The sequence below is a fragment of the Aptenodytes patagonicus genome, chromosome 2 (genome assembly GCF_965638725.1).
Source record: "Aptenodytes patagonicus chromosome 2, bAptPat1.pri.cur, whole genome shotgun sequence".
NCBI lineage: Eukaryota > Metazoa > Chordata > Aves > Sphenisciformes > Spheniscidae > Aptenodytes > Aptenodytes patagonicus.
Window position 1 is genome coordinate 139,409,973 of NC_134950.1, and position 16,299 is coordinate 139,426,271.

General features: G+C 40.1%; 1 protein-coding gene across 2 annotated transcripts in view; it reads left to right on the top strand.

Moving 5' to 3' along the window:
* The window catches only part of AGMO (alkylglycerol monooxygenase), a 208,518-nt gene that overhangs the window by 11,588 nt on the left and 180,631 nt on the right, over nt 1-16,299 (top strand). For both annotated transcript variants that reach the window (XR_012994728.1, XM_076331409.1), the window contains exon 3: nt 8,588-8,739. Coding sequence is in view for 1 of the 2 variants with exons in the window: in XM_076331409.1 (XP_076187524.1) it covers nt 8,588-8,739 (152 nt within the window). In the remaining variant the exon portion in view is untranslated. The remainder of the gene's footprint in view (nt 1-8,587; nt 8,740-16,299) is intronic.

Below are 16,299 nucleotides of genomic sequence, written 5' to 3' on the forward strand. Positions count from 1 at the left end.
TGGTGCAAGCAGTTCACAACCCTGTGGAGCTGGCAGTGTCCTGACAGAACACAAAATACTTGCCTGCATGGATTTATCCATTAAAAGTATGTCTTGGTTTCCTGAAGTATGTACTAGATACTTCACGTATGACTGTAGAAAATTATAATCTCATAAGTTAGTGATTGCATGTCTTAGAAGAAAATTTGATACATGCAGTTTCTTGTAAATTATATTTTCACTTCAGGACTTAGTAGGTACATTTTTTTTCTCCACATCTGTTTGACTGAGGCTTTGGACAGATGTTTATTTAGAGCATGGTCAGATGTGTTGCTTCTGATCCAGCTGCCCCCTCAGATCTGCCAACATAACTGCACACTTAATTGCTCCCTAACCTGGTCCTGACAAAGTGATCCAGCTAAAAGCAGAAACAAAAGCCCCCCAAGAACTATAAAAGAGGTGTTTAAGCTCAGCTGCATTCATTTTGACAGAGCCAGGTCAAGGAGCAGCTATGCATGCAATTATGCTGGCAGGTCTGAGGGCTGGTAACCACCACACTTAGGGCAGTGATGAGCAGATGGGGCTAAACTGGAAAGGTAATCACTTAACCTGGTTAAATGGCAAGTAAAGCTGTTGTGCCATGCCATGCCCCTAAACCAACCTAACTTCTGGCTACTGTACTTCTGTCCTTCCTGTACTCATTTACGTAGTCCTCCCTTTCTCTTGTGTTGGTTCAGGTGCTCATCTGATCCTGTGCAGAGGTATTTCAGTACACTATGGGAGCAAAAAGGTATTTGCTTAAGGCAGAGAGACAGGCAAGTGAGTGGGAATGTGGCAGCCAAGAACTGTATTGGCTTAGGCTCTACTGAACCTGCAGTCACGACCATGCCTGCAGCAGCTAGCTATGGCAATTTAAGACACTACCTGTCAATAGATGTTTCAAAAAAATAGGATTTTAATAGGTAGCAAGCCTGAAGAGACAGAATCTACTTATCTCCCCATTCCTCCCACTCTCCAAGCAGCACTGGGTAGTTATGTATTTCGTAAGAGCACCCTCCTGGCTGCACTGTCCCATATACACTGCTAATTGTTCCCACATTTTGCAAAAGGTCACAGCCCTCACAGCTCTGTCAGAAGAACAGGTTTTGAAATAACTCACTAATCTTCTGTAGGTAAAGCAGTCGGAGTAGGATAAACAGTTTCAATAAGGGGGTAGTGCTGTGCAGTAGGAGCTGGTAATATTTTCAGCAGGCAAACCTGACTGGAAGGGGATTTTCTAAATCGGTTCAGTTAAGGTCCTGGCAGTGACTGTATACATGAACAATCTTTGGTCTAATTAGGTTTTTTTGATCTGATTTGGCATCGATGAATTGAGTGGAACTAAATCAGTAAATGTTAGGATGATTAATCCACACAAGAGTTACTATCTTCTCACAACATCAGTTTAACGCAGTTTTATAAATTTGGTGAAAATCATGCTGTGGCTTTGGGCCAAATCCAGCTATGCCCAGTAAAAATGCTAGCGCTTCCTGCCTGCTGTCAGGTGCTCATCACCACCTCCCCAATCCCCGGTTACCACCTCTACTTCTCAGTGGTGAGTCCTTCCCAGGCATATCAGCAGCATTACCTTCAGTGGTTTAAACTGCAGAATTTTGTTAACCTGGTTCATTTTGTTTGAAGCAGGCTGGAGAGCACCCATGTGGGCAGAGCTGCTGGCAGAGCACAGGAGTACCAATGAGCAGCTCTAGACAGCCTGGCATGCCTGTGCTACTTTTTGGTGATGACTAAGGAAAGCTCTGAGCCAGAGTTTAAAACTCTGGAGTTCTTAATGAAATTATGTATAAGCTACTAAACATTACAAAGAAGGATTTGGGAGAGAGACTTGGGAGATTCAGGATGTTCTCAAACTAATTGACTGAAACAACGGGTAGTCCCTACCTACCATAATGTTCTCGAGATTGCAGTATTTCACACAAGCCTGTCAGGGAGCCAATTACTCTTTTAGGTTGTAAACTCTTACACAGACACAGCTGTTTGCAGAATGCATATTTGTCTACATCCTCAGTATTCCATCATTGCCTTTTTCTATACAGTGGGGCCAGTAAATGGCTCGGTGATCTCCCATTTGTGAATCTCGGAGCCCAGCTTTGCACCTGCCATGTCTTTAGAAACAAAGACAGGCTATCAGTGCTTGTTCTCAGATATTCTTGTGCTCTTCTGTGAAAGTACAGACTGTGAACTGAGTTTACCCTTATTGGAAATATGTTAGTAATTAAGTTCAATAGTCTCTGTATCTCACAAAATAAACCAATTTCTCAAACCCATTAAATGCTGTGTAGATTTTTATTCCATGTTTCTGTATTTTTCTTTAAGATAAATTGTGTCAGTTTGCACGCATTTTGAAAAAACTCTAAGGAACTGCTTCTGTGTAGAGTACACTTCTGACTGAAGCACTTCTCTGCTAAAAGATGCATTAAGCTTAAATCAGTGTTCCACTAGATGGAGCACAGGGGTAGCATTTTTTGAGCTGGCCAACCTAGTTTCCTGGGTCAACACCTAGAAGTTATGGAAATTGGGGAAAAATGTCTCTTAATGATTCTGTAAATCAGTGTTACAGATCTGAAAAGAACAGACTTTCACAACCGTGTGTATCACGGACAAAAACAATCATTTTAAAAGTTAGAAGTATGACTAAAGCAGTTCAATAGAAATTCTCATGTAAATATTTTTCCTCATTTCATCATTTGATGTGCTATGATGTCTCACTGAAGTTATTTCACTATATTTTTATAGACTGTAGGAACAGTCATCTGTTACCAGTTCCTTTGTTCTACATAAATTCAGAAGAACTAATCTGAGTTGAATAGAATACCCTTTTCTCTTTCCTCATTACTTCTGTTTATATGTGACCTTTGAGAATATTATAGGCTTGTTCCTAATCTAACTTAAACTGTAATGCAAATTTGCTGACTTCAGTGGAACGACCAAGTAGGAGAGATCAAAATCAGATCCTCTATTGGAAAAAGGTACTAAGGAAGCATTTGTATTACACTTATATGGTGCTATTTATACAAATATTGAAAACTCAGGTCCGTTGCCTTGCAGAAGGTGATGTTCTAGAATCTCCCAGTATTGTGTGTCCTGAGTTTACTGGAACAGAACTTACGGCCCAGTGTGCTGGGCAGGTATAAATAGGTCTAAAGAAATATAACTTCCATTCTCACAAAGGAAGAAGAGTAAGCTACAATGCCAGAAGCTCAGCTGTACTGAAGTTTTTAAACTAGGATCTTTTAAAGATCACATGTAATTAAATTTACCAGAAGACCTTGCATAAACTTAGGGCAAAATGTGTTACTACTGTGGATTATATCACTAAAGGCAGTGGAACTTCTCATTAAAATATTTAAGTTGTGCTGGATTTTTAATTGATTCCTTATTTACGTATGAAAGAACAAAGATAAACTACAAGTGACTTGAATTATATAGACAGGGCTTGGACTTAAGAATAAAAAAGCATAACACTGACTTTTGTTCTATTCCTTCCAAAACCTGTTGTTTCATGTTTTATTCCACCCACTACTGCGTATTAATATTCATGTCTTAAATTAGAGGATAAAAAGTGGAGTGCAACAGGAATAGGTTTGGTGAAGAAAAGGTCAGTTCTGTCAGATAAAATGTTATGCAATATTGTGTACAATACAGCTAGTAGGGATACTAAACTCACCTCCATTTTACTTAGTTTTGCATTTGATAGCTTTTTTCTCCTTGAGGAAAACTGGGGATTTACATTATTTAGGCTAAAATGCTAGAGAAGAAAGCCATACTGAGGAAGAGGAGACACTTTGATTCAGCTTTTGTGTCTGGTGGGAACATTTTCTCAAAATGTAGGTGCTATTTCCTGTAATCAAGGGCTTTCCAGAGCCTGATAATCATTTCCCAGCTGTATCATTTTAGTGAATTATTTTTTAGCCTTGGGTTATTTAATGACTGGTTTTGCATATTAAGAATGGGAGAGGATCATATTCATCTTGATGATAGAAAACAGGGAATAGAACTCCCACAGCTCCCTCTCCCTTTTCCTCCACCTTGTGGAAAGTTTGGCTTTGTGCTAAACCGTGAAAAAAGCCTTGACTGCAGTATGTCAGGCATATTTCAGCTCGATTTGTGTCAACCCTAATAAGTCAGCTGACAAGGTAATAAATTGGGTGTCTGTTCAAGACCTGGCACCTGTACAGGAAATAAAAGGGGATTTCAGTTGCAGGAGGTTTGCTTTGTTTTGCAAATGGACCTTTTCTCAAGGCTCCTCTACTTCCTCCCCCCTTCTCTTTACTGAAATCGTGTTATCAAAATGTTTATTTCAATTGTGACTGGAGCCAGTTTTTCATCTGGAAAAGAAAGCTCTATGAGTATCTTTGGAAATGGAAATCCTTATACTTTCCACTCAGAAACAAAGGCTTACAGAGCATTTAATTATTCATGTATCCTGCTGTTACATATATAGTCTGAATAATTTCAAATTATTGAGGAGAGACTGCCTTTGTTCAACATTTTGAAACTTTACATTCACGTAGTTTGAATCAGGCTAGGAAAGCTGAATTTATTTAACCCAGGGAAACTGTATTAGTAATAACTCACTATTTTTAATAATAATATAACCTTGTGACCAGGGTGTCTTAACATGTTTCCCTCTGTGTCTGACCTCCAAGGATGCAAGTCTGTTAAAGCCCTTGAGAGCCGAGCTTTTGTAGGTCCAGCTGGAGAGTTGTGTTTTTAGCTCGGGGGCCCCAGGTTGGTTCCCAGTGTGACGCAAGGTGGTGACTGCAATAGTGGCGAAAGCCGAGGTGGTTTCCTTGAGGTCTTTGCTTTTGATACACAGATCTTCCTCCATGCTCAGGAGAGAGATAACAGCTACTGTCTCTGACCCTTTTCCCTTTTGGTGACTGTCCTGGGCAGCATGGAAGGAGTTTCCTAAAACTTTGGTTTTAGGCCCTAAGGCTGATCTGTGAGTTGAAGGAAGCAAAACGGGACCTTGTATTCTTTGAAAAGAGGCAGCTGCCTCTTCTTCCAATTGAATCTCCTCCACCTTTTCCCTCCTTCATTATCCCATAGGTATCTACCATAAGTAGATCTTCATGTCCACATGGAGAGTTCATCTCCCAGAATTTCCTTCTTAAACTTCTTTAATTAGAAGAAATGATAATCTGGCCCAGTGGAAGGAGAAGGGAGGAAATGGTTTATTAAAACAAGTATTATCACCTTTGAGTAAATTATGTATGAACTTTAGAAACAAGGAGACGAGAATCCTCTCTCAAAGTCAAAACAGTGGCCTAAGTGCATACTTTGCACGTAATAAGAAAATTTTCAGCAGAAATGTTCAAAATCCAACAAGATAAATCTATGCAATGTATATAATAAGGTTTTCTATATAGCCTGTCTGTTCTGGGATTTATTACTCCTTATGCAGGGGATTTGACTAGATGACAAAAGTCTTACCTATCCGATTCTGTCATATTTATAGTTAAAAACTAACATTTAAATGAGGAAAAAGTTTTCTTAAGTTCTCTTCAGTATTTTCAAGAAGTGAAAATGGAACTTGAGGGAGAAAAAAAGGAGCAATATAAACCTTTAAAACTCCAAGTGAACTTTCAGAATCGTAATTGAATGCAAGCTCTGGACTTTCCTATCTATCACACTGTAAATTTTTAAAAAATACTTAGCTAAGCAACTCTTCTTTCTGCAGCATTGCATAGTGATATGATGGATTACTCTAAATTAATTACAGTAATCAGCTAGTGTTATGTGCTGTAGACTTGTGATTCAAGCATGAAGGAAAGAATAAGCAAATTCTGACTTGTACAGCAAATTACATATATAAAAATGTGTTGCAGGGTTAGCTCAAGTTTTACACCTTGGCCTCAGCCTGTGGAAGAAAAAAAAAAAAAGGACTCGAGGGTGCAATACTGAAAGCTGATCAAAAATGGAGGAAATGTACCAGTTCACATATCTTTGGATGTACTGCAAAGGCATTATATGTTAATAAAAGCAAAAGAATAAAGTAAGAAAACAGTACCTAATAATAAGCGATACTCTATGTTGCAAGAGGTGTTTTAAATTTCCTGGTCATTGAAAAGATGTTAAGAAATGCCCATTTCTTTGTGTTTGAATAATACCAGCTCCCTTCTGACCTGTTGTGAAAGGGATTGAGAATTTATACTGAACTTTACAGATGCCTCATGAGGTGAATTGCAAAAATCTGGTTGGACACATAATCTTTTAAAAAATATTTATAGAACACAGCTCTTATGAAAATTAAACATGTTCCAGGTGTGTATGGTCCAACTTCTGGGCATAGCGAAGTTGTTTTTGAAGTGGTAGATACACCTGTCATTGCTAGTCAAGAGAAATTCTTCATCTGCCAGCTGCTGAAATGAAACTTCATGGGTTTTGTTGTGTTTTGGTTTTGTCCAAGAGAAAAATTGGGATGATTGTAGTAAAGGTAGGAATGAGTTGCAGGTAAGATGTGACAGCTGGCTGTGGAAAAGATATTAGTTCTCTTCTTCCCAAGCAACAACTCCTTGTACAGCTTCAGCTTCTCAGGATAAAATGGTGGATGGGATACTATCCTGCTTGCAGGCTAGTATTGGGAGCTTGGGGTTTTCAGTTGACTTTGTTCCTCGTTAATAAAGAAACTAGCAGCACAGAAGCTCAAGATGTTTCCTTCTAGCCTTATTCAAAACACTGTTATGGGAAGAGATGCTAATGCCAGAAGCATAAAAGCTCTGAATGGATATCTCTGCAAAAATATGGAGGTGACCGCAAAGTTCAGCAAGCTGAAATAGCCACGTTTTCTGAGGTTCACTCATGTTTCAGTGCAGCTACCCAAAAGGACAGGACATGGCCAGACTGTTTTCAGGGATGTTTCCCAGGTGTGTGAAACAAGGTTTTAGAGAGGAGGAGGAGTATAATATGTCCTTTTTTTAGTTTTGCAGATTAAAGTATTTTCGGGGCCATGCTGTAAACTAAATCACTGAAAACATGTAAAAAATAATCTAGCTGTAAAAAGGAAAAAAAATAAGGCAGGTTTTGAGAAGAAGTACCATTGAGAAGTGGCACTGAGACAAGAATGAGCAAATGTGGACAGAGACACACATGGAAAGTCTTTTGGCTGATTTCAATGTAAGGTGAAATTCCAGGTGAGACTAAAGTGAAAGAGAGATGTTGGTCTGTGACAGTCTTTCAGCTGAGGTTTTGCAAAGCTCCGACACCTACGTGCAGTTTGTTACCACCTCTATTCAAGTAGTGTCTTGCAGGTATGCCATTTGCAATCTCCATTTGAAGTACCCTGAATTTGAATCCCTCAGTTTTCCTCCAACCATGAATACGATTTATAGATTTCTAAAATCTTCCACAACTTTGCATAAAGTTGTTGTTCTACTGACGATTCCTCCACCCCCCCAAAAAAAAATACCAGCAGCAAAACATCGGAGAACTAGATTAGTTTTTCCTGTGTGTAGAGATGGTGCTAATGATAACCTTATTTCTGACTCTTAGGCCTTAAACTGAGGTGCATTTAACTGATTGATATATTAAAAAAAGGATATGTGTGACTTTCCTGCAATTAGTATCTTTTCCCTACATTTTTCTACTTGCTGTTTCTCAGAGGCTGCCCCAGTTCAGTTCACCGCAGTCCCACAAACATTTTCAGCAGTACAGCAAAAAGGGGGTAACAGGAGGGGGTGTGAGGAAGCTGCTGCAAATCATGCTGTGGTCTACTCTCTTCTACAAAAATGCCAGTTTAAACATACATCAATCTGCAGCTGAGGTGCCATTTCACAGCTACCTAAGCCAGTTGTCACTTGCGCCACCCCAGTGGCCACGGCCTCTCATCTCTTTCACGCTAGGGTTAACGCTTCCCGATTACTGCATTAGGTCAGGGGTAGCTGCTCACGCCCTGTAGTCCAGGAACTCAGCAGCAACAAAGGCTTTCCCGCCTTTGCAAATTCATGATTTTTTCTCCCCCTTTCTGGCAATCCTGCCATTTCTCTCTACCAATTGCCCTTTCCCTTCTTTTCAAAGGCACTGGGCTTTGACTCCTCCTGCTGCATTTATCCTCTTTTAAAGTGAAGTTAAGTGATATGCTGAGCAGATCAAGTATCTCACTGCTCCCCAAAGTCCTGTCACCTTCCGTGCCCTTCCTTACAGTGGAAATAGTCAAGGTATTTTAACGTCATACGTTAGCGTTTGAGCATAATTGCTGCTATACTTCAGTTACTTGTGAGTTAGCAGGGATGGGTTTCTTCCAGACTTGGGAGAACAGGAACACCGTACCACTTGCAGAGCACAGGAGTGCTTCAGCCTTTGAGCATGCCTCATGCCACACCACAGGTGGTGAGTGGGTGAGGGCTGCTTTTAAACACCTCATACACCTTAAGCAAAGGTTCCACTGAAGTCAACAGTAGTATTACTTGACAAAGATTGCAGAATTTGGAGGATGGTTTTATGTGTTACAAAAAGACTCCCACCTGATAAATGATAAATATACAGTAAAAAGGTTCTGTAATTAAAGTTGACAAAATTATTGATAAAACTTTTTGGATCTCTATTTCAGTGTTTTATTCAGAAGTGTTGACTTAATCAGTTATATCTATGTATGGAATAACTACAGACTCTTTGAACTGCCCTGGGACTCGCCATGGACATGGTATTTGACACTCCTGGGAGTGGACTTTGCATACTACTGCTTTCATCGCATAAGCCATGGTAAGAGTTAATGAGTTTTTTGTGTATTAAAATATAAAATATTTATTTATTAATAAAATGAGGTATTTGTTTTTGTTTCTGTACTTAATCTACTCTAAGCATATATAGCTGCTCTTCTTCCCAAGGATTAAAAAAGATTCACTTTTACTGTGAGAATGCAAAACAGTTTATACATCATACTCTGTATAATAAATGTGATTTTGTGAAAAGAGGGAGTATAATTTTGAAAACAGTATCACAGTGAAAGTGAAGTATCATAGGAAAAAATTAGGAAGTGCATAAAAATTTAGGGTTAGTATCCCTGTATGCCTGTATGAAAAACACAGCACAGTGCAGATAACTATTTCAAAAGAACCTCGTGGATGTACAAAATGGAGGGTGGTAAAAAGCAAGGTGGCCAAAATAATGACAGGACAGCTGGCTAACTTCATCTGTTTCTGTGGGTTTTTAAAAATCTTTTTAAACATTCAATCATTGTTTAACTAGTAAATGAATAAAAATGTTTCTATATTTTTTATATATATGGACATACATATATAAATAAGTTATTTTAGAAATCCTGTCTGCAATTAACACTTGACTACGTAAATGCGAGCCTTGCCTTATTGGTTTTCTTAGAAGTACACTTTTAACTCTACATGCTTTTATATGTGAAAGAGAAAAAGCACAGTTTAGAAGGGATTTAACTTTTATTTATTGTAACAGTGGAGCCCATGTAAATCATGCCAGTCATTTCTGTACATATATATTGTGAATATGTAATAATATCGATGCCTATGTATCTGTCTCATTACATATTTCTGTTCTATAGTGACAACATAATTTTGCTCTAGCCTTTTATATCCTATCTGAAAATGCAATAATGCTTTCTGAGAGTCCTAATTTTGGGCCTGATCTAAAGTCCGTAGCAATGAAGTAAGAATCTTCTTTAAGAGACTTTGGACAGGGCTTCTCAAGGCAGAGCGCCCACAGCTCGCAATAGCTGTGGGATCTAGTCACGACAGTTTATGTAATGCACTTTCAGAAAGGGAAAATGTTTTGATGCCAATAGGTCAGCGGAATATATGGAAGTAGGTAAGAAAGGAGCCTGAGCTGCTGCGGGGAGTGGGAGGGAGGGAGGAAGGGTCCCTCCCGGGTGGGGATGGCAGGCGGGTGGGCGGGGGCGAGAACAATGCAGGGTGGGTGCAGGGGGACAACAATGGTGCTGGGGAACTGGGCTGGCGGGGGGGGGACGGGGCGGGAGGCGAGGAAGCGGGGGGGAGCTGGAACAATGAGATGGGGGGGACATCGCGGCTGGGAGCCCTGCGTGGGTGTACGCGAGACTGGGAATATGCTTCGCAAACAATGACATTAACAGTGCTGGCAGGGCTACAGCCTCAGGCTGAGAACGGGACCAGAGCGGGAGGCTATTCCTGCATTTTAAAATAAAAATAATTGCCTTCAAGTGTTAGAAAATCACTAGCCTGGCTGTGCTTTCACTGGAGTCAGTGGTAAAATTCCCACTGGCAGAGAAGGGAGCAGGGTTAGCTCTGTGCTCTCCAAAGCAATTGCATGTATTTCTGTTCATGCAGCAACTTTGCATTTACTCTTGTCTGTTTTTCTATATTTTGAGAGGAACACTGGGATTCCACGCTTTGAAATTAATCACTCTAGCAGTTTTAGAATTAAACTCCAAACCAATTCTGTCTATATGTAATGGATTTGAGGAAATTGCATAACAAAATGCTGCTCTTGTCTTAAGAAGGCCAGCGCTGAGCTGTTCTAGAAATGTTAATTTACTCTTCTTCAGGTTACAGAAATACTGTTTGCTGTTAGGTCTGTGCTAATCAGCAGGGAACTGATGCAGCGTTAGAGAAAATCACTCTAAATGGTGATTTTAACTCAACCAACGCTCTTTTCTCTGGTCAAGCAATGATAAAATCCGTAGCGCGGCAACACAGCTGCAAAAGTCGGCTGCTTCGGAAGTTGCTAAGGAAATTTAAGTGTAGGAGATGCTTTTAAAAAATAAAATGTAAACTCCTGAAAAATACCTTTGCACTTTGAGAAGTCAGGGCACTGGAACAGTCTCTGATAGAAGTGGACAAAACACACCCTTGCGCCTGAAAGTGACAAGGCCTGGTGATTCAGGCTTGGATCCTAGAGTGAAGTTAAAAATTAATAGCACATGTATATCCCAGGAAATTCAAGCTGTGTGGGCTTATGTGTGGGGATGTAAATAATAGCACTAATTGTTTCAAACTGGAAAACTAAAATTCAGATATATTTCGCAGTTGTTTCTTAATACTTGATATAATTTTGATACAAAGAATTGTCATCATCATATAGCTTTTCCTGTCTCCAACCAATAATTTGATAACTCAAACCCCTGGCTTTTTACTACCTTATTTCATGTTATCCATGCAATAATTGGATTGTCCATTCTGCTGTTTGAATAAATAGCCTGAATCATTACAGATCTTCAAGTTTCTTCTGTAGCAGAAACTCTACTATACAATATCAAGTTTTTACACAGCACTTTGGAAGCTATTTTTTCCTCTTCACTATATGTGTGTAATAGCTATTATCATAAACTGAAGTTATACAGCAACAAGAGGAAGTATTTTTAGGTGTGATCTCATTTTGCAAAGGATAGAGTTATTCTAAGTATGTGCTTGTATTTTCCATTGTTTGCAGTAGCCACTTAAAAGGTAGAAAATAAAATGTTTCACCACTTATTCCAGTATTCTTCTGGGCCTGATCCAACAGCCATGGCAGTCAATGGGAGTACTTAGTTAACCACTGCTTTTTCTCCTGGCGTTTTAATGAATTTATAAATCAATATAACTTTTCGCTTTGTTTCAGTAAAAACACCCATTATGGCTGTACTACTAAGGAAAGTAAGCTGTAAAATCACAGGTTTTATTTTAATTTTTTTCAGGGAAGGATATGTGTGGGTTTGAGGGATTTTTAACAGATATTTTAATCTAGCATATGTGGATTACTCCTCAAGTTTCCTCTCCAGGTGCAGAGTCCTTGCAGAGTTACTCCTGCTAGAAAGGGGGATTCGGCGGTCCCAGAGCAGTGCCGAGCCCTAGCCGTGGTGCAGCACGCCCCTCCCCACGCCCTGGCCTCGCAGATACTCCTGTTGCAGACGTATGACAACGGCAGTAAGGAATTTGGAGGCTCTGTAAAATAATTTCTTCAGCAGCCACGCCTTTTAATCAGGGGAGGAAATCTAGAGACTTCCAGATCCATGCAAAAACAAGAGAGACAGGCTCGTGCAGAGCCCAGGTCCCGTCTGTGGGGCAGCGAGGGGTTTTGTGGCTGACTTGGGCTCCACTGAGCCCCAGGACACCCCTGGGCTGAGCAGGGCCCTTGGCAGCAGCTGCGCTCTCAACCCCACGCCCCAACGAGGGACAGTAAAACTCCGGTCCTCTGTGGAAGGGAGTAGTTTTAAATCTGTGCTTCCCGGTGGGTTGCGTCCTGCAGAGCAGTGTGGTTTTCTGTCAGCCAGGGGACCCTCCTCTCGTCTTTCAGGCCCTGGAAGAAGCTGTCCAAGTCTGGCAGCCAGCAGGTTTAGAGAGCCTGTCTCTTTTTAACGGCAACTTCCAACACCTCTTCTTTTGTTCTCCTTTACTGCTGGGGAATTTCCATTGCTTCAGTGTCCCTCCCCTCAGACAACCTGGGAGAAGCGAGTTTCCTTCAGCGGGGCCAACCTCCGCGGCAGCTGCATTGTTCCGCCAGGGCCGCGGCGGCCCGTGTCAGCTGCTCACCCCCATTGTCCGCTGGCGGCTTCCAGCCGCCCTGTGGGATACGTGACATGGTCCCTGTCAGTGAAAGGCTGAGCCAATATGTGCTGATGGTTTGAGTTATGTGCAGAGTTCGTAAAATAGACCTCAACTGATAAGTATATTCTCGGCAGATTCCCCAGCTGCTACATAAAATTTTGAGTTAATGGTGTGTCTCTTAATAATTCTGAGTTTATTTATGGTGGATGAGAAATAAGCCTTCTACCACGCCAGGTGTATTCTGGAACAATAGTCTCCGAGCTTCTCAGATTTTCCCATCCCACAGGACTGACCTTTTGGCCAAGGCCAGCTTCTGAAGGGTCAGATGACAAAGGAGAAACCCTGAAAACTCACTTCAGCTTTGTCCCTCAAAAGGCCATGCCTCAGATCCGTGGCAAAATGTCTCAACTGAGGATGTTGAGGAGGTTTATTTCCAAGATTTCCAAGAATTGGAAGCTTTGTGAACTTTTCATCTCCTCTTTTGTGGAATTTTTAAAAAAGGGGGTTTCTCTTAGCCATGACTTACATTGCTTCTGCCTCTTCTCCCAGTAAGCATCTTTTGTTACAGTTTCATAGAACAATTTCTTCAGCAGCAGAGCTGACTTCAGAAGTTTCTGGCCACTCTTTCCTATACCATACTGCAGTTCACCACCCACTCCGTTCTGAAAAAAACCTCCTGCACGGATCCTATGTGCATAGGATCACTGAAACAGTCCATGTTAAAAAACAGGGTTCCATTGGGTTTCTTTCTTAAACAATTCAACTCAGTTCAGTAGTCATGGGGTCAACTTAGCCATGGGGCAGGACATGTCGTCCTGCCCAGTGGTCAAGGACATAAGCAACATAAGACAGACTTGCTAGCACAGAATCTGTGGGATAACTGGAGACTTCAGAGGGAGCAGAGAGGATTTTCTGGGTCAGTAGTGCACAGGCAGGTAACTCTTTTTTTTTTATAAGGAACCAGAGTGGATAAACTGGGACAGGTAGTGTCTCAAGATTCATGCCATTAAAATGACTGGAATGGGCAACAGTAAAACCTAGTCCTACTCTTTCAGCTATTTATATACTTAGTCTGCAATAATAATCCTAATATGTTATCACTTTGAACACCAGTGCAATGCTATGTTCACTGTTGAACGAGGAGATGAGTTTGAGCTTGCAAGCTTGTTAAAGGAAAAGACAACAGGGCTCAGAGTCTCTTCAGCATCTACATTTACTGCTCATCTTTGGAGGGTGTATTGGAATCATATGATCGTGCTATCTTTAGTCATCTGACCCATTCCTACCTTTGAAGTGCTCCTTTCATCTGCATTTTATAATGTACTTGTCTGAAGTCAGTATATTAGAATGGACTTCTTAAGTAGATTTTGTATTAAGAATTGTTAGTATATGGAAATAATTTTGGATTTAAAGGATTTCAGATTTATGGGAAATTCATTATAATAGAATGATGTCTGACTTTTGTTATTGGGAACATTGTCAGAGACACAAGGTTTTCTTTTCAGGAAAATGTGTATTCCCCTATAAATACAGTAAATGACAATGTTCTTTTACATGCCAAAGGCTCCATCTGGGGGTCAGGGGGAGCGGGTTGGGTGGTGGTGGTTTTTTAGGCTTGTCCTTGCATGTGGGAAAATGCCACTGTTTACCTGACTAGAAATTCAGTACCATATTGATTATCCAGAATGAAACAAATTTAATTCCACCCCAGTGAAAGATAGAAAACTTTGGGAACTGTCAAGTGACTGAATGAAGCTCTGCTCTTTGTCTTGTCACAGCTTGTGTTGATTGCAAAGGGAATTGATACCCAGTGGTTAAGAGAAAAATATTCTCTTCTTGTGAATTTTAGCAAAAACATTTTTTGCCATTCTGTCAGTTGTTTTTTCTTATTTTTTAAATAGGCTTGGGAGAGCAGGATATTAAAATGCTGAGTCTGCTTGCCTCACAAAAATAGCAAAAGCAATAGCTGGTTGCCATATTTTCTGTTCTATCTTCTGATTGATTCTAGTCTAATACCTGCAGACAGCATAACATGAATTGAAAATAAATAGAGAGTTCATGTGATTATGATTCATTCCCTGCCTTCCAAGTCCACTGTAAATAAACTACATCATTTGTTACTTCTATATGCTTGTTTTTATAACTATATCTTTTACCTTTCTCTTACTTTTCAGAAGTAAGAGGTGCTCCTTTACCATATGTAATTTAATTTTCTGAGTGGACACTGAATTTGTAGGAGACCACAGTCAATCTTAGCAAACCAAAATATTGCCATTCCTTCTGACATTTAAATGTATATTTTGGCTGAAAAAGTTCACCTGAAAACTACCTCAGCTGCAATGAGGCTTCCTGACATGGAGTGGTCTAGGGTCCCATAAAATTATAGGAGCCTGCTTGTATTGTTTTCAGGTTGTTATTGTTCATAATAAGTTCCTGTTGTTTGAAAGACTGATTTTTTGTATACTGGCAAGAATAATGTCCTGATATGAGGTGAGGTTGACTCATTTAGTCTGTTAAATTTATCGTGGCACATGCAGGTATCACAAACCCCTTCCTGTTTTACTTTAGAAGCTGTGAGATAAGTGACTTTCTGAAAAATCTCCGAACTCAGAAGATGGAAGTAAGAGGAAATCCACTAGAGAGTTTTTACTTAGTTTTAATTTCTGAATATCCAAAAGATGTTTACGAGTGAATAGATTTTTCTAAATATGTGAAATGCCAGAGGTTACTAAGAATGATGGTAATAACAAATCTGATAACAGGTTGGACAGCAGACAAAGTGATCGGCCATGGATTTTTGGCTCTTTAGAACTGCTGTAGGAAGTGCTCTGGAGTGGGAATATGATGTAGCGAAGGGTAGGACGTGGCTCATTGCTATAGGTGAGGAATTAAACTCCGTGGTCTGGGTTCAACATCTAGTCCAAGAAGACATAAGCGGCTTATCTTTGGATGATGGAGGGATATCAGGAGAAAAGTCACTATACACTTGCCATGATTCTTGTAGGTTTTCTGTAAATATCTGGTAATTGCTTTTCTTTGCCACAGAATACTGGGAGAGATGAATCTCTGTGGTTGTTATGAATTAGGCCTTGATGTAAGTATAAAAGCAATCTTTTTTTAGTTTGTTTTTTTTTTATGATGCCAGAGACAATGTATCTTTTAAATATCATGAAATACGTATTCATGAAAGCATGAGCTGACACTGTTATGACACAATTTTTGTACCAAAAATTCAGGTGATAATTCCATCTCCTCTCACCACTGTTTATCTTTTCTCAAGCTCCCACCATGAAGAGATCTGGCAAGCTCCCCGGTACAAAATGAAAAAGAAACCATATTCCTCCATTTTCCTTGTTAGTCGTCTTTTCTTATGCTTGGGAAAGGGGCCAGCACAAGGTTAATACTCCTCTTAAGTATCACTCAAATCCTGCTTTGAGGATTTACATAATACATTGGTGTTCTCTAGGCTCTCTATATAGACATGCATTAACTAGAGGTACCTATGGGTGTGTACTGGGTAGAATCTCATCTTTTTCCTACCTGCAGTGCCTGGGTTGTTTCTGAGTGCACAGACTGGGGAAAAAGCTCTGGATCTGCTTGCACAAAAGCAAGTTTGTAACATGCTTTTACAGTAAAACATGAGAAAATGTAAAATAAATCTCCTTAAATATTCAAAGCCGTGGGGAAAATCTCTGTTCTCTTTCACCTAAATTTTTCTTTAAGGTGGTAAAACCTAAACTTTCTGAAGCTTGAAAGGAATTCCAAAAGTCATTTGTGAAATGACTCTCTTCTG